This window comes from Haemaphysalis longicornis, unplaced genomic scaffold (assembly GCF_048455015.1).
Source record: "Haemaphysalis longicornis isolate Haplotype H1 unplaced genomic scaffold, Haemaphysalis longicornis Haplotype H1 scaffold_6, whole genome shotgun sequence".
In the NCBI taxonomy this organism is placed as follows: domain Eukaryota; kingdom Metazoa; phylum Arthropoda; class Arachnida; order Ixodida; family Ixodidae; genus Haemaphysalis; species Haemaphysalis longicornis.
The window spans coordinates 27,870,604-27,893,801 of NW_027526407.1; the positions used below are offsets into that span (position 1 = coordinate 27,870,604).

Below are 23,198 nucleotides of genomic sequence, written 5' to 3' on the forward strand. Positions count from 1 at the left end.
TGGAATTTAATCATGGTTAAAGCTAGAATTTAAGCAATTAGAGTTTAATCATGAATCCGTTTAAACTCTCCCAGCTTTCTCTTATTCTGTCGCTGGTGAAGTTTCAAGAAGACTGCTGAAACCCCTGATAATTGTACTCAGAATGTCCCGACGGAAATCATGTTTAATTCACGTAAACATTCCACTGTTTTCTCTCTGTGTTGATATCGTAATTTCATTTGTAATGGTAAAGTCCTTTTTCGATAAAATTGTGCACAGTAATGGGGTATGCAACTCTTAAACTTTGATGAGAGGAATAACAGCGTCCCACAAAGTCGTACGGGCAATTAGAGAAGGGAACAAGCGCCAACATTCACAATAAAAAAGACCGTTTATGTGCATACCGATACAAAAGTTGTAAGCGCTGGTCAAACACGGTGCATATGTGTTTCGTTTGTGCGGTTTTATTCCGTGCATTTATTTTTGCTGTGTGGCGATAATTTTTCGATTTCTACCGGTCCTCCGCATTAGGAGGTGCCGGAAATCACTGTTGGCGGTCCTCAGTCTCTACTACGAGTCTTCTGCAGCTTTTGCGTCCTGAAGTATTCGTATACTCACGTGGCCCATTCGGAGTAAAGCCCCACTTTCAGTATATCCGCAGGAAATTGTGAATGCTCAGCTTTAGCAGCAGCTGCACCTGTGGTTGAAATAGTAGAAGTTCGGCGGCACGCACGGACAGGCAAGCACGATTTCACTTTCCCGTCACTGTTACCTCTGCAGTTTAAAATGTGCAGGTGCGTTTAGAAAGTGCTACGCGCGCATATTAGTCTCTCGTAGTGGCCGGGGCTTTAGCAGGAAGTCACCCGCGTCAGCCAAGCGGCCTACGAGCTTCAAGTTTTCGCCTTAACTCTTTCGCTACCGCCGGAAAATTGACCAATTTTTAGGGGTCCAAGAAAACATTTTTTTTTCTGCTAAAAAAATTGGTTAGGCACCAATTACAGGAACACAAAATGCAGAATATTTAACGGCCTTTCCAATACCACCAGTTTTTAAAATGTTTTTATATATCGTAGTTGTGAAAAAAATATCAAATCAAAATTTTTGTCAAGTTGTCGAAAAAAGTGATAAAAAAGGAGTTGTGTATATCAAACCACCGGTAGTAGAAAAGAAATTAGAAAATACATTTTGTAGGGAAACATTTCAAAAACACGGCCTAGAAAAAATGTCTTGCGCGGAACAGTTTGACAGGTATAAAAAAAAAATTTAGCACGCGCGGTGCTCGTGCCTTGCGGTGAAGCCCAACCTCCAATTCAAAATGTGCAATTTCGTGTGGTTCCCTGGAATAAATCTGGCGGTTTGACATCATCAGAGGTACCAATTTGCCCCCACATAACGTAAAAACATGTTGTAAATGACTGACTGCATTTACAGCGAGCACAATATTTGGGACAAGCACGCGATGCGGAAAAAAAAACATGCTTGAATTTGAAAACGGAACGCCGTGGTTAATGCTTGTTGATGTTCACGGTCAGTTATCTCTCAAAACATAAAACTGAGCTTTATTATCATCTTCTTACTCGCAATTGTAGCCTTGCTCGCAAAAATGAGGTATGATGCGCAAGAATCGTGCCCTGCGATCTTTGGCCGATCGCAAAAATGAGGTATGATGCGCTAGAATCGTGCCCTGCGATCTTTGGCCGATCGCAAAAATGAGGTATGATGCGCTAGAATCGTGCCCTGCGATCTTTGGCCGATCGCAAAAATGAGGTATGATGCGCAAGAATCGTGCCCTGCGATCTTTGGCCGATCGCAAAAATGAGGTATGATGCGCTAGAATCGTGCCCTGCGATCTTTGGCCGAGTAGCAGTTGCGCGATAAAAAAGATCAGCACAACGAGCTATTGCAGCGCCACCTAACATTTTTCAAATGAAACATTACACAAAACTTATCGGAGACTCCGTCCGAATAGACAGTTCAGCTAAGCAGCAACATTAGACACCCGGATATACCCTCGCATGGAAACGAAACTGGAAGGCGAACAGCTGGCAGTGTAAGGCCGGCTTGAAGCGCTGTCCTCGGCGGAACAGATATCTGGCGACTGGGTGTGATCTTTTGACTTGCATCTGAAGTTCTTATCGCAGAAATCGGGTAAGGGTGGGGGGAAATCAGGAGCGGCGTGCTTTGTTCGAGGATCAGTCGCGGACGCTCCAGGCGCCATGGCAGGTATAGCATTGAAGTTTGGTAACTGCGTAGTAGCGCTAAATATGAATTTGGCGATGCAGAAACGAAACCGAAGCTGTTGTAAACTGTTCGCGAATGGTCCTTGGGTAAGTAGAACTACCACAGAATTTAGAACAACGGGCGCAAAGGCAATAAAACTGCCTAAAATCATAAAGTAGCTTTGCGACCAGGCACTGCTTGACATTTTCAGCCGATTTCTGGGATTATTACTGTCAGAGCGCGAACCTGACGATTGTAAATCGTTTGCTGGTTAACCATTCACGCCCTGATAGCAAAAAACAAAACAAAAAAAAACCGCTGGTGCAGAGTAATTACGAGTGGCACGCATTTTTCGTTGGTAGCAGTGACGCGCGATGACCACGCCCCTTTTCCACACCAAGGTGATTTAAAAGCGTGTCAAAAATCATGTTTCCGTTGTAAAAATGAAAACAAAACTGATTTTGAAAGGCCATTTTTTGATCTAACTCCGAACAGCTTTACTTGTTCGAGCAACGCATGGAACGCTATGAAAAGGCGCTCCCAAAGTATCGATCAAATTGATCGATTTTGAATAGGCGCGGTAGCGAAAGAGTTTTAAAAAAGCCACTGGGTTCTGTTTGGCGTCTCCACTACACTTCACGGCACGTGCGCGACCGAGTGTGTACAGGGCAACGCGTACACCAGTAGACAACGCTGCACTAGCCTGGTAGTAGTAGTAGTAGAGCCACTTTATTTTACACTGGGTTCAGAATAGAGGGGTGGCGGAGGCCCAAAGGGCCCCCGCGACGTCCAGGGCTCTGTCCGTGACGGCTTCTTGCGTTGCGAGGTCAGAGCTCCCCAGAGCCTGCTCCCAGTGAGAAGGGGAGGGGAAAGGGGGGAAGGGGTCGTTCGGACACTCACAGAGCGAGTGGAAGAGAGGGTCCAGCGCGCCACATGAGGGGCAGTGAGGGGAGGTGAATTGGTGTGGGTGAGTGTGCACAAGGAGAGAGAGAGAGAGAAATAAACTTTATTGCGATACGTAGTTAGGAGGGGGCGGTGACCGGTAGTTGCAGTTTGCCGGTGACCAAGGCAGCCCGTTCCGTCAGACTTGTTTGCATCTGCGGGTCGGAGCTACCCAGCGCCGCCTCCCATTGCTCGATGGTACGGATTAATGGGAAGGGGTCGTTGTTGCATGCCCACATGGTATGGATGATGGTGTCTTTCAAGCCACATGCGGGGCAGTTGGGGGACTGATACAGGGTTGGATGAATTAGGTGCAGTTTGGCGCGACAGGGTAAAGTGTTTGTTTGAATGAGGCGCCATAAGCGTTCTTCAGAGTGAGAGAGGGTAGGATGAGCCGGCGGGAATATGCGGCGGGCGAGGCGGTAATGCTCAGTTATTTCCCGATAGCTAAGCAAGCTGTCTCGGGCTGATCGGGCTCCGTGTAAGGGTACGAGGCTTGGGCCTGCTCGGACAGTGAGTTCTCGAGCTGCTTTGTTGGCTGCCTCGTTGCCCCCCAGCCCTGTATGGGCAGGAGTCCAGATCAGCTCCACGGGGTCGGTAGGGGGATTTTGAACAAGAATTTGGAGCGCCTGAGGAGAGATGGTACCCCTGGCAAAGTTTTGAATGGCCGTTTTCGAATCAGAGATGATAATTGTGGGGGTTGGCCGTTGCGTTAGTGCTAGGGCGATTGCCGCTTCCTCCGCCGTTGCCGGATGACGGGTGCGTATTGTGAGGGAGGTGAGGGGTGGGGAGTTAGGGCTGAATATTGCTGTGACAGCGTACGCGTCGTGATGTCTATAGTCTGCTGCGTCTACGTAGAGGGTGCTCGACTTAATGGGATATTTCTCAGTCAAGGCCCGTGCTCGCTGCTCCCTGCGTGCTTTGTTGTGCACTGGGTGCATATTGCGTGGGAGAGGGCGGATGCAGAGGTGCGCATGAATGCTTGGAGGAATGGGGACTTTGGGATCAGTGATTATCGGAGCTCGCAGATTTAATCTATGCATGATCTGTCGACCAGTGGATGTTGTCGATAGGCGCTTAAGTTGATTGAGTTGATGGGCCTCGACTATTTCTTCTGCACTGTTGTAAACGCCCAGCTGTTCTAATCTGGCAGTGGGAGTGCTGTGGGGTAACTGCAATGCCGTCTTGTATATCCGGCGAATGAGACAATTAATTTTTGCCAACTCTGCTTGAGAGGGATTGAGGTATGGCAGAGAATACGTAATACGGCTTATTACAAACGCCTGTATAAGGCGGATTCTCTCTGCTTCTTTAAGGCCTTTGTTGCGAGCGGAAATTCTGCGTAATATGCCCATGGTTTGAGTTACCTGGGATTTTAATTGAGTTATAAAGCAGGTGTTCGCGCGGTTGCGCTGGAGAGTAAGGCCCAGAATTTTAATGCTAGGCACCTCCAACACTTCCACGTCCCCCACGTGGACTTTTATACTGGGAGGCGTTTTTGAACCCGATTTAGCTGGAAGGAGAAGTAGTTGTGATTTATGTGGGGAGCATTCTAATCCGACCTTGCGAGCTTCGTCAGTGACGATTCGGGCACCCGTTTGTATACGGTGTCTTCGATTTGGCCATCACTGCCCCCTGACGCCCACAGGGTAATATCGTCGGCGTAGATGCTGTGTCGTAAATTGGGAACCTGCGCAAGTTGCCGAGGGATGTTTAGCACAGCAAGATTGAAAAGAAGTGGTGACAGAACTGCGCCTTGTGGGGTGCCTATAGAGGGAAGAGTTATGGTGTCCGAGGTGATGTCACCAATTTGGATTATTGCCGTTCGAGCCGTTAAGAAGTTTTTGATATAATTGTACGTGCGATGTCCCGGAGCTAGTGATTCCAAGTTGCTAAGTATAGCTAAATGGGATACTCTATCAAATGCTTTAGTGAGGTCTAGTGCGAGTATGGCCGCTGCATCGACCTTTGAAGGGGGGATGATTATGTCATGAAGCAATTGGAGATGCACATCTTGCGTGGAGAGTCCTGCCCTAAAGCCAATCATAGTGTTGGGAAGTGCACCTGTTTGATCTATGTGTTTTATTAATCGTGCGTGAATAATGTGTTCCAGCACTTTGCCCATACACGAAGTTAGAGAAATTGGCCGTAGGTGTTCTAGGCTGAGGGGCTTTCCCGGTTTAGGAATAAGGGATATTTTAGCATGTTTCCACGCGGGGGGTAGGCTTCCTGATGACCAGTAATGATTATAGTATCGGGTTAGCGTGGTAATTGAGTTGTCATCGAGGTTTCGTAACATCTTATTGGTCACGCCATCCATACCTGGCGCAGACCCTGGACGGAGACGAGTCAGGGCTGCTCTGACTTCAGCTTCTGTTATATAGAGATCCAACGCGCTATTGTCTGGTCCTCGATAAGGAGGTAAGGGCTCAGGTGAGCCCTGCGCTATGTAGAGGGTTTGGATTTCTTCTATTAGTTCTTGATTGGTGCCTGGGTAGTTTTGAATTATTTGTGTTAGGCGATGGTGATTTGCCGTTTTTGACTGCTTAGGATCGAGCATGTATCGGAGTATGGCCCATGTGCGACGCATGCCAAGATTACCCCGCATTTTGTCACAGAATTCACCCCACTGTGCTTTCGCCAGCTCACAAGGAGAGTGCGGTGTGGGAAAGTGTGCGTTTGTAAGAGCCGCCACATGTGCGCTGCCGGCGGAGTAAGTGAAGGGTGCGGGGGAGGTAGGTTCCTGCGGAGGAGGCGGTAATGTTGAGTTATGTCCCTGTACGTAAGTAGGTACGCGTGGGACATTTCGGGGATGCCGTGTGTAGGCGTAAAAGAAACGGGAGCCCGGGATATCAAAGCTCGGGCGTGTTGGTGTGCCGTCTCATTACAACCTACGCCGGTGTGGGCCGGAGTCCACAGCAGCATCACGGGGTGGGCAGGGGGATTCTGAAGAAGAATTTTTAGGGCAGCTGTGGAAATGACGCCCTTTGTGTAATTTCGTATGGCAGTTTGGGAGTGAGATAAAATGATCTGGGGGGTAGGTAATTGAGTTAGGGCAAGGGCAATGGCTGCCTCTTCCGCAGTTACCGAGGAGGTGGTGGCGACTGTAGCTGAAGCCTGAGGGATTGTTGGAGAAGCGCCTACTACAGCGAGTACGAAGGCAGGATGGGTGGGGTAGGCCGCTGCGTCTACGTAGAGAGTATGCTCAGAGGGAGGGTAGCGGGAGAGGTGTGCTTGGGCTCGGGCTAGACGGCGTCCGCGGTGGTAAGCTGGATGCATATTTCGCGGGATCGGCTTAATGTGGAGACGCCCGCGGAGAAGCTGGGGGATGTGAGCTGGAGGATCTAGTATAAGCGGGGGGTTGGCATGAATTCGATCGAGGATCTGCCGACCAGCCGGGGTCTGGGAAAGGCGCGTAAGCTGGGCCAGGCGATGGGCTTCGATTAGTTCGTCTGTGGTATTATGTATACCAAGCGCGAGGAGTCGTTGGGTGGGTGCGTGGGGGGGGCAGTAGCAGCACGGAGCGATAGCCTCTCCGAAGTAAGGCATCGAGGGAGGTACGTTGAGAGGGGGTGAGCTGTGCGTACGGGAGGTGATAGCAAAAACGGCTCACCAGGAAGCACTGCACAATTCGCAGCCGTTCTAATTTCGTTAGCCCATGTTTCCTAGACGTGATACGTTTAATGAGACCAATTGTCTGGATGGTGTGAGCGCGCAAGAGATGTATGGTGTCTGTGCTGCTCCTGTTGGAGAAGGCGAAGCTGGGAGACCCAGGGGATTGGTTGTCCGTCCAGCATTACCTGAATGGTGGTCAGGGGAGTGGGTCTAATTCTAGGTGGAGGAAGGAGTAGGAGTGCTGATTTAGACGCCGAGCAAGTCAAGCCTGCTTGTGCAGCAAGACGGGAGACTGTGGCAGCACCTGCTGAGAGTGTGGCCTCTATGTGGCCGTCGCTGCCTTGCGTGACCCAAAGTGTAATGTCGTCCGCGTATATTGTCGAGTGGAGGGACGGTATATTTTCTAGAGCATTCGCGAGAGGGAGCATGGAGAGATTGAATAGTAGAGGCGAAAGAACGGCCCCTTGGGGGGTGCCTCTGTTGGGCATGTCGAAAATGTTTGATTTGACGGTGCCCAGTCGGAGAGTGGCGGTGCGGTCACTGAGGAAATTGCGTATGTAGGTGTATGTTCGCTCGCCTAGGTGCAGTGTGTTGATGGAGCTAAGAATGGCGGAGTGCCCTACCTGATCAAATGCCTTATGGAGATCTAAGGCGAGGATTGAAGCATAGTCTCTGCTGGGGGGGTGTTGTAGAATATCATGGTGGATTTGCAGAAGGGCGTCCTGTGTGGACAGTCCGGGGCGGAAGCCTATGAGGTTGGGAGGAAAGAGGGAATGTTCTTCAAGGTGTGCGGATAGCCGATTATGAATGACGTTTTCGAAAAGTTTTCCGAGACAGGAGGTGAGCGAGATTGGTCGTAGATTGGGCAGTGCGAGAGGTTTGGCTGGCTTGGGAATCGAAGTGATATCGAGAGTGTTTCCAACCACGAGGTAGTGTACCAGCGTTCCAGTGTGTATTGAAGAATTGGGTGAGGAGGTCTATAGATATGTCATCCAGATGGCGAAGAATTTTATTCGAGATTTTGTCCGGGCCAGGAGCCGTTTGCCGTCGAAGGGCGCGTAATGCTGCCTCTACCTCCTCTCGCGTAATTTCAGCATCTAGCTCCGAATTAGGGGTGCCGGTGTAGAAAAGGGGGGTGGAGTCAGAAGGAAATGGCTTCGGGATGTATGTAGTGTGGAGCTGTCGAAGGATGGCCTCTTGGGACAGGTTTAAACCATGGAGAAGCTGGGTTATACGCGTGTGTTGATGCGTTCGGGATTTTGTGGGATCGAGGAGATGACGGAGTAATTCCCATGTGCGACGCATGGAAAGCTTGCCCCTCATATCGTCGCATAGTTGGATCCAGCTGGTTCTGGCCAGATAGGTTGCATGTTTCGTGATTTCCTGTCGAAGTAAATTTAACTTTCGGCGGAGTCGATGGCGGTGTTTGTGACGCTTCCACCGTCGCTCGAGACTGGAATATGCTTCCCAAAGGTGAAGCATTTTGGAGTCTACATACTCCGCAGGAATGTCCGGGTCGATTGGGCGATCGTGCTCTTGCTTTGTACGCAGAATGTTAGAGACCCACTCCTCTAAGTCCTCCTCTGTGCTCCCTTGTGGGGGTGGTATGTGTTGGCTTTCTAATCGGAAGGCGTCCCAATCTGTGATCGTAGTGTGGGTGGGATGTTCATGGGGGGATAGCTGTAGCGAGGTGCTTAGCTCGGTAATATAATGATTACTTCCCAGTGTATGTGGAGTAGGTTGCCAAGCGGCCGGACCGAGGCAGTGGGAGAGTGTAAGGTCGGGTGCCGTGTCGCGTTGGACGCTGGTACCAATTCGGGTGGCTAGATCGGGCTCATTGTGTGCTGTATTGTGGAGGGCTTGAATAGTGTCCCAGAGGAGGCGACCCTTCTTGGTGGTGCGGTGATAACCCCAGGCGATGTGAGGGGCGTTAAAATCACCTGGGATGACAAGTGGGTGACGGTTGGCGATTGTGAGAGCAGAGTGGAAGAGGTCGCGGAAGGCATGTTTTGTTTGCTTCGGAGAACTGTATATATTGAGAACGTGGAGCCTGGTCTGTCCGAGTTTCTTCGGCAGTATTACGATGAAAATGTGGGGGATGTCTGAACACAGAGTGTGCTGCTCTACGCTATAGTTGCGTTGAATTAGCGTGGCCACTTGAGGAAAGTTAGGGTTAAGGTAGGGTGTGTAATTAAGTAGTTTTACATTGGGTCCAGTCTCTTGTAAAGCTATAATATCAGGGGTTTTGGGCAATGTGGTGAGGAGCGCCTGCAGAGTGTACCGCTTGTGTCGGCATCCACGGCAGTTCCATTGCCAGAAAACAGTGCATTTAGAGTTCTTGGTCGGCGTCAGCATCAATAGGAAGGGGGGGCGTCGATGGGCGCTAGTAAGGGAGGGGCTGTGATCAGGGGCTGTTGGGTGATGGTGCGCATCCATTCAAGTACCTCTGTGTGAAGGTCATGCATTGATTGTTGGAGCGCAGTTATTTGCTCAGTCGTTTTGTTTTGAAATGATAGAAAAAGCTCTTGATATTCGGCACGTAGTTCCTGCGTGTTGGGGGCAGAGGCCGCAGTTTGGAGAGGTTGATCGGTTTCTGCTTTTCGTTTGAGAGGGGGAGGCTGGGAGTCCGATGCAAGGGTAGCTTGTGCTTCTGGCTGCGTTGGTGCAGCAGGCGAGTTTAAGGGTGGGGGAGTTGAGACGTTGGCGGAGAGCATGGTTTTCCTGCGCGAGGCGCGCATTCTCTTGGCGAAGTTGGAGGATCGTTTCGCGCATTGTTTGGTAGGTAACCCACAGAGACCTACTGAACTTGCAAAAGTGGAGGACCTATGCGCGGGAGGTCACATAGTGGGTCTTGGAGAGCATCTCATCTTTATCCCTTGCGAACGTGAGGGGCTCAGCCCCGAGCGCATGCCTTGCTTCACTACGCGGGTTTCTCGCGGACCTATAGCCCAAGCAACCATGGACGTCGTCCGAAAAACAGCCGAACATCCAATGCAAAGTTTGAGCGTCCTCTGTACGTTCATGTTTGGATGTAGATTTGCGGACGTACAGTGGACATCCAGTGACGAATGCACAAAGGATATACATTTCTGAATGTCCGCAGGACATTCACCTATGGGCGTAGAAAGTTACCACGAAGCATCAAGTGGTGTAAATTGAATATAAAGGCAAAAACAAAAAAGCTACTCTGCTTTTCAATTTAAAAGATTTTGTAGATCAACACCCTGATTTGTATTTTGCAAGTTTCATATGTATACTACTGAATTTAAGCCGATTTTTTTAAGTTTTGTGAAGCACCTCACCGACTCCAATTATGATCCCTTTGGGGAAGGGAATATAAGGATTGAGAACCGCTAGCAAATCGTGTGAAGCAATTTTGCCGTGTTCGTGTATACTTGTCTTCCCCGTACACCGTTGGTGTTGCGGGGTGTAGTGGTGCACCATTCGCTGTAGGAACATATCGTTCTCGTCAATAAAACGTCTGTGATTTTATAATTCTTTTACAAGAGAGAGAGATAATATTTTATTCACAGGTAGAAAGTGAGGAGGAGTTGTAGGGAGCGCTGCGAGATTCAGAGGCCTCGGTCCAGGCTTCTGCTGACGGCTTCTTGAATGAAGTCAATCAGGCCGCGTTGCTCCTCTTCTCGTCTAGGTGAGGAGCAACGCGGCCTGATTGACTTCATTCAAGAAGCCGTCAGCAGAAGCCTGGACCGAGGCCTCTGAATCTCGCAGCGCTCCCTACAACTCCTCCTCACTTTCTACCTGTGAATAAAATATTATCTCTCTCTCTTGTAAAAGAACAAGAGAAGGCAAGCGTGGAAGGCGGCGGCAAATTAGATGGGCATGTACGCGGCGCCTCCGCGGGATGACGCCACCGAGCCAACCGAGCTGCTCCAGGTGCGATGAGCAGGCGAGCGGAAGCCGCACCCGCGCACCGCCGCCGCAGAGAGCAAGAAGAGCGCTCCCCGATGGGCCGCGCGAGCCACCGTGTAAACATAATCAGTTAAATAAAAACGAGTTATTTCAGTTCAACCAAGCCAACGGCTCTCAATAATAGGTAACAGTTCAGAAGCGGGATCAAATCACAACGTCCGAACGTGAGAAGCCGCCCAGCAGTTATGATGGGGCCTGTGACGCGAAGCGCAGCATCTTCAGCGACAACGAACGAAGATGGCGCGAACCAGGCCAGCGGTGACGACGGGGCGCGCAGCGACACGAGATCCGAAAACGAAGTCCCGAGTGACTCCACGACACCACAGCCGGCGATGGACATGGCAGCCGTCATCCAAGCAGCTGTACAGGCAGCCGTGAGGGAGGCGATAAACGGTATGGCGCTCCTTCAAACGCAACAGACGCCTGCCACGCCCGTTACGCCCGCGGCAGAGACTTCGCGTCTGGTGCCATCGTTCGATCCCCTTTCATCAGGCTGCTCGACCGTCGACACGTGGATTCGGCGAGTCGACGACTTGGCTGACATTTACGGTTGGTCGGACAGGCTGACCTCCTGCAACGCACTATGCAGATTGGAAGGCCCGGCCAAGACCTGGTACGATTCCCTGCCATCAGTGGACAAAACGTGGGTGCAGTGGAAAGACGAACTAAAGCGTGCATTTCCGTCGACATCAGGAATGCAACGCCTCCACCGTGAAATGGAAGCCCGTTGTCGCAAGCGAGGTGAGCCCATCGAATCTTATTACTACGACAAGCTCGCCAAGGCTCGCCGGTGTAATATCAGTGACAAAGGCTGTGTCGAGTACATCATCACCGGCCTGAATGATCCAGACACAATTCGAGCAGTGAGCGTTCGCACGTACGATACTCCCGAAGAATTGCTTCACTGTCTCAAGCGTCTAGAAGATCGTCTAGGAAACGTAGTTTCGTCGGCTTCCCGCCAAAACGCCAAGCATTTCACCGACTATCAAAAGGGGCTCTTCGAAGGGGCCGATCACCTTACCAAGGCAACCGGAGCCAGCATGGCCGACGATCGCCGAGACTCCCTCTCACGCAGACAGAGGAAGAAGCCTCTCTCCAACGAGAAAGGGGAACCGCTGTGCTTCAACTGCAACGAATACGGCCATTTGTCTCTCCATTGCCCCTCTCCCCAACGAAAAGCGCGATGCGGCGCTTGCGGACGAGTGGGCCACGAAACGAGAGACTGCAGAGCGAAGAAGGAACGAGAGCCGCGCGTCGCTCAAAACGTTGTGAAATCCGACTTCCGCGCTACCGAAGCAGTGAACGAGAAATATTTCATGCCAGCGAAACTGAACGGACATGAAATACGTGCCTACGTCGACTTGGGGAGCCAGTGCGTAACCCTACGTCAGGAAGATGCAGAACGGCTGGAAATCTCCTACACGAAACTCAAAGAACCACTCTCTATTGGAGGGTATGGATCGGGATGTGTGACGCCTTGCGGCGAAGCAAGTGCTACCATCACGGTCGACCAAGCGACAGCTGACGTTCATCTGTACGTGGTACCAAGCAGCTCGCAGTCCATACCACTACTTGTTGGGCAACCGTTCACGGAACAGCCTCACGTAACGATTGTAAGGCGGCGACAGACAGTCAGGATTTTTGAGGAGCGCGAGAACGTCCACGAAACCGACGACACGCTGCGTTCCATTGAGATCCCCGATCTGCCCCAACGTTCAGTCTGCCTGTGGGCCAAGGAGTCAACCGTTGTTCCGCCGAAGTTTGTGGGATTCGTCAAGCTCTACGCCACGGGTGGCATGCCCAACACAGATGTGTTTGTCGACGCACAATTCAGGTGTCAGGAAGGACGTGAGCATTGCATACCACGCTGCGTCGTAACTGTCGACGAGGCGTACGAGACACGACTACCCATCATGAACATGTCAAACCATGACTTGGACATCAAGGAACACGAGCGGGTAGCACGAGCGGAAATCTGCTATCCAGACGATATGCCGGAGCGAGAAATAAACGTCCACGTCACTCAGCGACAGCCGATGCCACGCGAAGAGATAAAAACTGGACCTGCCGTCACTCCACACCAGCGAAAAATGCTGGAATGCCTTATCGACGAGTATCGTGATTGCTTCGCACGCAACATTTCGGAGATCGGGCAGACCAGTGCAGCGGAAATGAAGATCGAGCTGACGACAGATGAGCCAGTGAGATTCCGTCCCTACCGACTTTCCTTCGCAGAGAGGGCTCACACGAAAGAGATGATCGAAGAACTGAAGCAAGCGGGAATCGTTGTCGACTCGACTTCTGACCACGCCAGCCCTATTCTCCTCGTGCGAAAGAAGACAGGATAACTGAGGATTTGTGTCGACTACCGTGCACTTAACCGTGTGACGAAAAAGGACAGGTACCCGTTGCCACTAATTGATGATCAGCTGGACCGCCTCCGCGGAAAGTGCTTCTTCACGAGTCTCGACTTGGCGTCTGGTTATTACCAGATCCCCATGGAAAAGGAGTCCAGACACAAGACAGCGTTCGTCACCCCTGACGGGCACTACGAGTTCGTCCGGATGCCGTTTGGGTTGGCCAACGCCCCAGCGGTATTCCAGCGGATGATCAACGCGGTTCTGGGACCTCTGCGTTACTCTGTGGCACTCGCCTACATGGATGACATCTTGCTCCCAACGACAACTGTAGACGAGGGACTCGAGCACCTGCGAAAGATTTTGGAGGCTCTACGAAGAGCGGGACTGACGCTACGGTTGAGTAAGTGCTACTTCTTCTGCGACCGAGTCGACTACCTTGGATACGACATTTCTGCTGAAGGGGTGCAACCAGGAACTCTCAAACTTCAGTGTGTAGCTGAATTTCCGAAACCGACAAATGTGCACGAGGTCCGCCGATTCCTGGGACTCGCAAGCTATTTCCGACGATTTGTCAAGGGGTTCGCCACTATTGCTAAGCCTTTGACGAAACTGACTTCTAAGGACGAAACTTGGAAGTGGACTGCAGAACAAGACTTTGCGTTCGCCGAGCTGAAAAAGAGGTTAATCGAAAAGCCTATCTTGGCTCATTTCTCGTTCGACGCAAGAACGGAAGTTCACACAGATGCCAGCAGAGATGGGCTGGGAGCTATTCTCTTACAAGAGCAAGCTAACGGGCAGCTCCATCCCGTCGTGTACGCCAGCCGACGGACAACCGAGTGTGAGGAGAGATACCACTCCTACGAGCTGGAAACATTGGCAGTTGTGTGGGCGCTGGAGAAGTTCCGGTCCTACCTAATAGGATTAAACTTCAAAGTGGTGACTGACTGCAATGCCGTGCGGGCAACGATGAGTAAACGAACACTCCTACCTCGGATTGGCAGGTGGTGGCTTCGACTGCAAGAGTTTACCTTCGATGTTGAGTATCGAAAGGGCACGACCATGGCGCATGTCGACGCACTCAGCCGCTCACCACACGACCCTCCCGAAGAGACCGATGTCGTTGGCGGCATTCAGATCCTCGCTACGTGCGTGGAAGTAGAAGACTGCCTTGCTATCGCGCAAGTTAACGATCCCAAAATAATGGCACTGAAGGAGAGGTTAGAAAAAAAACAATGCCTCACGAAAGAAGATCGGCGCGTGCAAAGCGAATATCAGTTGCACAACGGCAAGGTGTTCAAGAAGTTTCAAGACGGAGGTTCACAGGAAAGGCTTCTCTGGGTCGTCCCAAGTCAGACACGTTGGAGGGTAGTGAAGGCTTGTCACGACGACATCGGGCATTTCGCTGTGGACAAGACGCTGTCAAGGTTAAGAGAGAACTATTGGTTTCCAGGCATGAGGCGCTACGTTAAGCGATACATAGCCGCTTGCGTTGAATGCCTTTTCCACAAGACGCCCGCCGGAAGAAAACCAGGCAAGCTGCATAGCATCGAGAAGGTGAACAAGCCATTTCATACGATCCACATCGATCATCTCGGCCCATTTGTTCGGAGCAAGTCGGGCAACGCGTACATAATTGTGGCTGTTGATGGCTTCACGAAGTTCGTCATGTTGCGAGCTGTTCGTAACACTTCGGCTGGACCAGCGGTGCTGTTTCTTCAGGAAATTGCTAGCATTTTCGGGCCACCGAATATGGTAATCACCGATAGAGGGACTGCATTCACTAGTGTGAAGTTCAGGGCAATGTGTGAAAGCTTTCGAATCACGCACGTCAAGACTGCAACTGCCACCCCACGAGCCAACGGTCAAGTGGAACGGTACAACCGCATGATAACTCCGGCGGTGGCAAGCATGACCAAAAGAGAAGACGGTCGGGACTGGGACTCGACACTGCCTCAGGTGCAGTGGGGTATTAATAACACCGTGCACCAGGCCACGAAGACTACACCGTTTGGACTTCTGTTCAACTTCAGATCACGGAGCATTACGGGTGACTGCGTGGAGGACGCTCTCACAGAACATTTCGACAAAGAGTTGGAGGAGAAGAGGGCCGCAGCAACGGAAAACATTCGTGAGGCCCAACATAAGCAGCAAACACGTTACAACAAGAAGCGGGCTGAACCGTCTGAGTTTCAACCGGGAGACATCGTTCTAGTTGAGCGAGAACCCACAGCGAGCGGAGAATCCCGAAAACTTAAGGTCAAATACAAGGGACCGTACGTCATAGCCGAGAAGCTTCCCAATGACCGCTACCGCATCAGAGACATCCAACACACCCGGAGGACACGAAGGGCATATTCCAGCGTAGCTCCCGTCGACAAGCTGAAGCTTTGGGCGAAGGACATCGACTCGGAAAGCTCAGAATCGGACGAAGACAAAAGTTCCGACCGGGACGGTCGTTAATGCAGGATGGCCGAATGTACGCGGCGCCTCCGCGGGATGACGCCACCGAGCCAACCGAGCTGCTCCAGGTGCGATGAGCAGGCGAGCGGAAGCCGCACCCGCGCACCGCCGCCGCAGAGAGCAAGAAGAGCGCTCCCCGATGGGCCGCGCGAGCCACCGTGTAAACATAATCAGTTAAATAAAAACGAGTTATTTCAGTTCAACCAAGCCAACGGCTCTCAATAATAGGTAACAGGCATATCAGATCAAGAAGTTTGCGGGAATAAATTGGTCACAGCACAGACGGGATAATTGGAGATCTAAGGGCGTAGATAGGCTGATGATGATGATGATTATGATGATGAATTTTTTTACTGAACATCCAAAATACATCCGATTTCTGGCGTCCGAATGGACGTACGGAAGTGTTAAATCCGGTCATCGCACGGACGTCTATGGTATGTCCATCGGCTCTGAAACGGACGTCTCGCGGATGTTCGCTAGAGCCGGGATGGACGTATGTGGACGGCCGACGGACGTCCGGTGGTTCCTTGGGAGAGTTCTTCTATACAGCGGGAGATACATAGAGGACCTCTATCGCAGACCACTCGCATAGCGCGCCAACCATGGTTTACGATTAACCGCCTCAGCTAGAGTTCCGTTTGCCGGCTTTAGCAGCGGACTATGTATGCCTGTCTCGTCTTGTTGCCCGGCCGGTAGCGGCATTTCGTCGCCGTCATTTCCATTCCATCCTGTTTTTTCCCTCTACTCGGCCTTGCACTCGCTGTACAGTCCGTTTTACAGTAAGTTCGCGGCCCCGACCTCTCTTGACTCGGGGCAGGCGCTTCAAGCGCCACGGGAAGTTTGTATGCCTTATGTTTGCACACACGGAGACATTGTGCATAATGAATGAGTAAGACAACGCGTGCAAGCAGTGACGGGGTGTGTTTAGCGGAGAGCCTCTACTTGACGGTCCCCTAGCAACGAGCTGCAGTGAAAACTCGCCTCTCTCCGAACGTGCTGTTCTTTTTCTGTTGTTTTGTTTTGTCGCTCTCGACGCTGAAAATGTACGCCAAAATGCCCGTCTGTTGCTAACAAAATAATAATCTTTAATAAAAAGGTGTGGCAGTTTCCTGTCACCGGGTGCGTAAGACAAGCATCTCCGAAACTGTTTAGAGCCCATTCCAGGCGGTAGTTAAGAAGATTGACTGGCTGGAGTCAGGGGTACGGGTAAATCTGTAAACCACTCGAACTTTGCGAATGAAATCGTCCTGTCCAGGGAATCGGGGGAAGCACTGCAAACATGCCTGGAACTCCGCTCGAAAGCTGGGCTGTGGTGCATTCCGGAGGCGTGTGTCAAGTTGGGTAGTAGGCTGCAGCCTCTGTCACTAAAAAGAAATGCATACAACCGCTGCACTCCCGCGGTGTGACTTGTTGGGCAGAACCTGAAAGGAAAACTCAGCTCGTCCCCAACGCGCCATGGAAGCGGGGTAGAAGTGACGCGTGGGAACAGTAATTACTCGGACGTCTTGGGCCAGGGGAACGAACTCGTGGAACTTGGAAGGCATCGTGGTCGTTGCGGTGAAGTGACAGTCGTTGGACCATCAGGACGGCTGGCTGCCTAGAGTCGGGGCCAGCAGTAGGTGTGGACCAAGAATTCCGTGCAGGGATGAGAAGAAAAAAAAATGTGGTTGATTCCTCTGCCATAGGAATCGGTAAAACACGAAAGTGAAACGTGCAGCGAAATCTGCTGCTAAGCATGATTTGCGAGTCGGCGGCTGTCTTGTGGGTGTGCTTGGCGAGCGACGTCCGGCAAAAGTGTATTGGCGTCATTTCCGTGATGGATATGACATCAGTGAAACCTTGGTGTATCCCGGCATAAAACACTTCCGTGTTAAAATATAAAACCCGAAAACGAACAACTTGAAGTATAACGTACTTTTTAGTACTAAAGGTTGCTTCCCCGCAACAAGACCATGTGTGCAGGGGTGCATCCTTTACAGGCCGCTTGCTTCGTTGTACTGGCGTCACTTCCGTGACAGATATGACGTAACTGAAATCTTCATGACACTTTCGTGTTAAAAAAAATTGGCGGGCCGAACCATTCATATTGTGCCCGATTACCCAGCAATGTTGTTTCGCTTTCATTGCATTGCGCACGTTCACGAATTGTAAAGTACGATTGACCGCGGGGCGTAGTACATTTACGAAGTGCACGGAACTGCCGCGTCTTGCCGGCCGGCGATGTCCGCGTGGTTTCTGGCGGGAGCGGCTCCGCCACGGTGCCCTTCCCAACGTTACTAGTTTATTCTAGTAACGTTGGCCCTTCCCTCCTCTCGTGGCTCCGACCCGCTAGTCTAGAAGGCGCGCGGTCGGCGATGGCACGTCGTGTAGGCCAACTGTGTACACTCCAGCTAGGCCGGCGCATCGTAACCATGTGCTCCCTCCGGCTGGCGCATGCGCAGAAGGTTTTGCGATTAGTGCACAGCCTGCGTTTAAATTCACGAAACAGTCGAGCCACCGCTCTTGCCCTGCCGTGGGCGGCCGTGGGCGAAAAACGGGTGCGCGAGCGCCCAGTCTGGGTGTTCTGGCGAGGTGCATACCGGGATACAGGGCCGGCGTGTCCGCCGCGTTGCGCGCGAAATAGACATGTCCCATCTCGGCCCCCGTGCCGCCGAAGTGCGCCGAGCTCCGCTGAACGCGCCGTCGGTTATACGGCGTTGGAGCTGTTGCGACCGTGTCATCCCAGCGCTGACACCAGTTGCTGCGACCGGGTGGGCCGACCCGATCCGAGCTCCGTCGCCTCCGGCATTCGGGTGGTAGTGTGGTGTAGAGCGAGCGGCTAGCCGCTGTTGCAGCCGTGAAGAAGTCCAGAAGCCGTAGGCTAACGTAACTGTTTACTTCATAGCGAGAGGTGAGCCGAAGCCAAAGAACAATGCCCCGACGGGCGAGGTTACAACACAGTACTCGAGCAGAGTGACAGCATGGATTCGCTGCTCTAACAGGAATGGGTTACAGCGTTTGGGCGGCTCTATTTATACCCAAAAGCGGCAACGGTCAAAACAGCCTTCCCGCTACATTTTGCGCACGCTACGCACTTCACGGACACACACAACGCTCTTTCCAGAGTTCGTAAGCAGTCAGTAGCAGCGGCACATGCTCGTCCGAGAGAAGGGAGAGAGGAGGATTCCGCTGCGATCGACGGGGCCTGTGTCCTTGAAACAGGCCTGGGCTTGTTCTGTCGGCGTGCCATCGAATGTTGATCGCGCCGATAGCGAAGCGTCTGAGCCGGGCTTGTCGCGGCGTGAATGTATGAGTCACCGACACGGTGGCGCCTTGCTCGAAAGGCGCACGTAGTGGCTTCGCCGCACAGCCGAGGTGTGATGCGGCAAAGTACGGTGGCGGGCCGATTCGTAGCAGAGCATAGGAATCCCCCCATTAGCCGACGTAGCGTAACCATATGCCGCGCGCGCCTACGCTAAGTCGGTGTATGAACGTGCATTAATATACCTCCGACACCACACACTCTCCATTCTCTTCCGTGCAATGGCTTTTCCCTTTCTCTGCGGCTCTAATGCAGCGCCGACACCACTCTTTTCCCCCTCTGGGCTGAGGCAGGCAACACCAACTGCAACAATTAAGTTGTTTAGGGCGCGGAAAGGCGAAAAGAAGCGAAAGAGAGCCGAGCCCCTATCAACCACGCAGCGCTCATCCCGTAAACGCCGCGGAGAAGCGGCAGTAGGCGGCGCAGCGAACGAGCAGTTGGAAGTCTGTGGCAGAGGCCTTTGGCCTGATCGAAGTAGACACAAGTACACTGAAAGTGATAGCTCTAGTAGAGCACCACAGATTAAAACCTGGTAGCCAACCTCTCTATATAGATAAGTCTACACCTATAAAGAGAAGTGGGCAACTGACTGACTGGCCCACTGACTGACTCAATAACGCCCAGCCAGAACTGCTAGACCTATAGGTCTAGCAGTTTCCAGTTTCTAGAGACTTGAGGCACTCCCACAATTTCAAGTCTCTACAGTCTTGAAATTTTGGGAGTACATTTGTGTCGTGGTATAGGGGCTCACTTAGGCGGGATTTTTCGAAATTGCGCTCCTAACCGAGGAAAAGGGGGAAATTGTAGGTCTCTTTTTTTTGCCTCCTCAGAGCAGCTCTGAGCAGTTCCAGGCAGCCCAAAACTGCTCCCGCCATAGATGTTCTATGGGCAAATAAAATACGGAGCTGCTTGGAGCTGCTCAAAGCTGCTTTGAGCAGGCAAAAAAAAAAGAGACCATGTGTTTCCGTAATTTCGTAATTATCTTGCTCACCCGCATCGAAGTCCCTTTTGCTGATATGTTTAGGGTTTCGCTTTAACCAATACTATTGGAGGATCCTACATTTCGGAATAAAATGGGTGTTATCGATTCTCCAGTAAATGTTTCACTGAGTGATTTATCCAATTGGTTTTTGCTAATAAATGTTACTCATACAAATGCACAAAACCGATTTTAAGTATTTCGCCCTAAAAGGGCAGGACGGATTTTTTAAAATTTTCACCCGTGACAGGCCCAGAAGGCTTAACATTTTATGTGATGCCAAGCCAAAGTGGTGGTTGTAAAAAGTTCAGATCTGAGAAGCACGAGCATTCCTATTATGGTGTAGGAGCTCAATATTGCTGAATTCTTCAAAAATTACACGACTGAGACAGTGAGAAGCACTAAAAGACTGTTCCACAAATTTTTGTTTGTCACAGGCCTGTTGAGATATCGAACAAGTTTTTGTTGATATATAGGTAACCAATACAAATGTGTAAAAACTGTTTTACAGGATGTTTCCATAACAGCTAGCCATGTAATAGGGAGAATCGGGATTTTTGGCTAATTATGTATTTACGGATTTCTCAATAATGATTCAGTCCGTAATTCGTTTTTAGAAGCTTATACAGCTGGCCGTAAAGTTGTCAAAAACCAATTTGAAGATTTTGCTTCATAAAGCGTATAAACAGGCAAGCGGGATTTTTTCAGTTACACTCATCTCGAAGTGGAATTCAGTTCGATTTTCCCGAGTAGCATTGTGGTCATCATCTGTAGTGAATTTCTGCAACCACATGCCTCCGGTAGGAGCCTTGGTGTTATTTATTATAAAACTGCGACTGATAGATATGGTAGATCATTGAAACAGATAAAGAATTTGGAAAGAAAGAAAGTGGAGAAAAAATGCCCGCCAGGTGGGATCCGAACCCACGACCTGTAGAATACCGGTCTGGTGCGATAACCACTACGCTACCGGCGGGGCTATTTTCCCCTCCACTTTCTGGGGTATTTATGTCAATGTAATTTTTTCCTGTGTTTGGGGGTGGTAGCCAGCGCCACTCCGACTTCTCGAGGTGAAGGGGACCTTCTTTTTAACCCCCGGGCCGTGACTCGAGTGTCTACGACATGTTGAGAGTGGTCGACCAGCGTTGAACCCTCTTAAGCTCCCTATGGCACCAAGACTGCCAGAACAGAGGCCCTCGCTATGCATTTTTTCTCCACTTTCTTTCCAAATTTTTTATCTGTTTCAATGACCTACCACATCCTCCCCTTTGCTTTCCGAGGTTTTCTTGACTGCCAACCCTTATTTCTGTCTTATTTCAACGAGCCCCTCATTTCCTATTCTGATTCGCTACATGCATAGCGAGGGCCTCTGTTTTGACAGTCTTGGTGCCATAAGGAGCTTAAAGCAGCACTGACACGAAAATTTTATGTTACACTTTTATTGCTTTTATCGATGCTTAATGGTGTGGCGAACCTGAAACAGCACTTCAAATACTTCAGCGCGCGATAGTTAATTACATTGAACGGCCTGAAAATCGTTTGTTTCAAACCTCACCGCTTTGTGCGGAAGTCATCGGCGCCCGCTTGCCGCTCGTGGGGCCGCGCTCGTGAAGTGACGTCACGGGTTTTTGACGAGCGCTGTCGCGTCACTTATTTTGGCTTCACGGGTTGATGTCACGCTGATGTCCATTTGCTGAGTGCCGCGCCGCGCGCTGCTCCGTCGGTGCGATAAATGAGATCCAACTGAACTATGTTCTTCGCGTCGCAGGCCGCTCATATTTCAGCCAGGGTATTCTGTTGAGTTAAGGAAGTGAACTGTGCAATAATATTAACGCCGAAAAAATTGGTGTCAGTGCTCCTTTAAGAGGGTTCAACGCTGGTCGACCACTCTCGACATGTCGTAGACACTCGAGTCACGGCCCGGGGGTTAAAAAGAAGGTCCCCATTCACCCCGAGAAGTCGGAGTGGCGCTGGCTACCACCCCCAAGCACAGGAGAAAATTACATTGACATAAATACCCCCGAAAGTGGAGGGGAAAAATAGCCCCGCCGGTAGCAGAGTGGTTATCGCACCAGAACGGTATTCTGGAGGTCGTGGGTTCGGATCCCACCTGGCGGGCATTTTTTCTCCACTTTTTTTGTTTCCAAATTCTTTATCTGTTCAATGACCTACCATATTCTCCCCTTTGCTTTCAGAGGTTTTCTTGACTGCCAACCCTTATTTGTGTTTATATATATATATATATATATATATATATATATATATATATATATATATAATGTACCCGTGTTTACTTGATTGTAAGCACCCCCTTTTTTTCATGCTATGCGCAAGTGAGGGGGGTTCTTAGGTTCAAAAAACAAAATTACCCTAGGTCCCCTCCCCGCCACTTTTTTGCGGCCGTATCTCGACGAGACGGGCGCAAGGAATTTGGCAAACATTCAAAAGAAAAATACGTACAGACAGTGCACCAGCTGCTTGCATGCGATACTCTGGCAACCTCACTACCGTTACAGCAACGTTACTAGATAGTAACGTTGCGTTACAGTCCATTTTGCCGCTTGGGCCACCATCTCAGCATCCCCAGTAGGTCGCCTTCTGTTCCGTTGAAGTGGTTTGTAACTGAAGACTTCATAAATGACTTGGCCACATCGTCAACTCGTGCCCGCTTCCACGCATCTGAAATCCGCCTGGCGCATCGCCTCCTGTATTTTTATACAAGAGGCGATTCCTGGCGGGGAGGTGGCGTCAGCGCGCTTGCGCTGCCGACGGGAAAGCGATATTTCGTTTCATGCACGGCCGCGGTGGCCGGGGTGGCGCTCCGGTCAGCACTTCGATGGAGACGAAATGCAGCAGTCATAGAGTTTCATACAAAGAAACTCTATGGCAGCAGTAATGAAACATAGAACACTTTGGGGATACAATAAGTACGAGGTAGTGCGAGGCATCTGGAAAGGGGTAATGGTGCCGGCGCTCACGTTCTCTAATGCCGTATTATGCTTAAAGTCCGATATCCTGTCGGGACTGGAGGTTAACCAAAAGGCAGTCGGCGGATTGGCACTGGGAGCTCGAGGCGGTACAAGGCGATATGGGTTGGGCTTCATTTGAGGCGAGGGAAGCGCAAAGTAAAATACGTTTTGAGGAGTGAGTGGCTTAGACGTTTAGATGAGCAGAACTGGGCAGCCAGAGTGCACAGGTACGTGTACCTTAAAAGTGTGGACACCTAATGGCGGAAGAGGACGCGAAAGCTGGCGACTAAATATACCTTGACCGCGGCAAATAAACAAGGGGGGCAGTTAAAAAGCAAGTGAAGGAAACAGAGACGCTCATGTGGAAAGAGAGGATGGAAAAGAAGGGATCGCTGGGAATCTACAAAGCAAGCAAAAAAGAGATCCGGAAAGATAAC

At 50.9% G+C, this 23,198-nt stretch overlaps 2 protein-coding genes across 3 annotated transcripts in view; both read left to right on the forward strand.

Annotated features, from left to right (window-relative positions):
- LOC144142349 (TNF receptor-associated factor 2-like) overlaps positions 1-23,198 on the forward strand; it is a 66,738-nt gene that overhangs the window by 17,199 nt on the left and 26,341 nt on the right. The window lies entirely within an intron of this gene.
- On the forward strand, positions 10,610-13,042 carry LOC144142348 (uncharacterized). Its single transcript, XM_077673778.1, has one exon. It carries the CDS (start codon positions 10,875-10,877, stop codon positions 13,035-13,037), a length of 2,163 nt encoding a protein of 720 aa, XP_077529904.1. The 5' UTR covers positions 10,610-10,874; the 3' UTR covers positions 13,038-13,042.

Coding starts and splice junctions, on each gene's coding strand:
- LOC144142348 (XM_077673778.1), top strand. CDS start 10,875: ATGATGGGGCCTGTGACGCGAAGCGCAGCATCTTCAGCGACAACGAAC.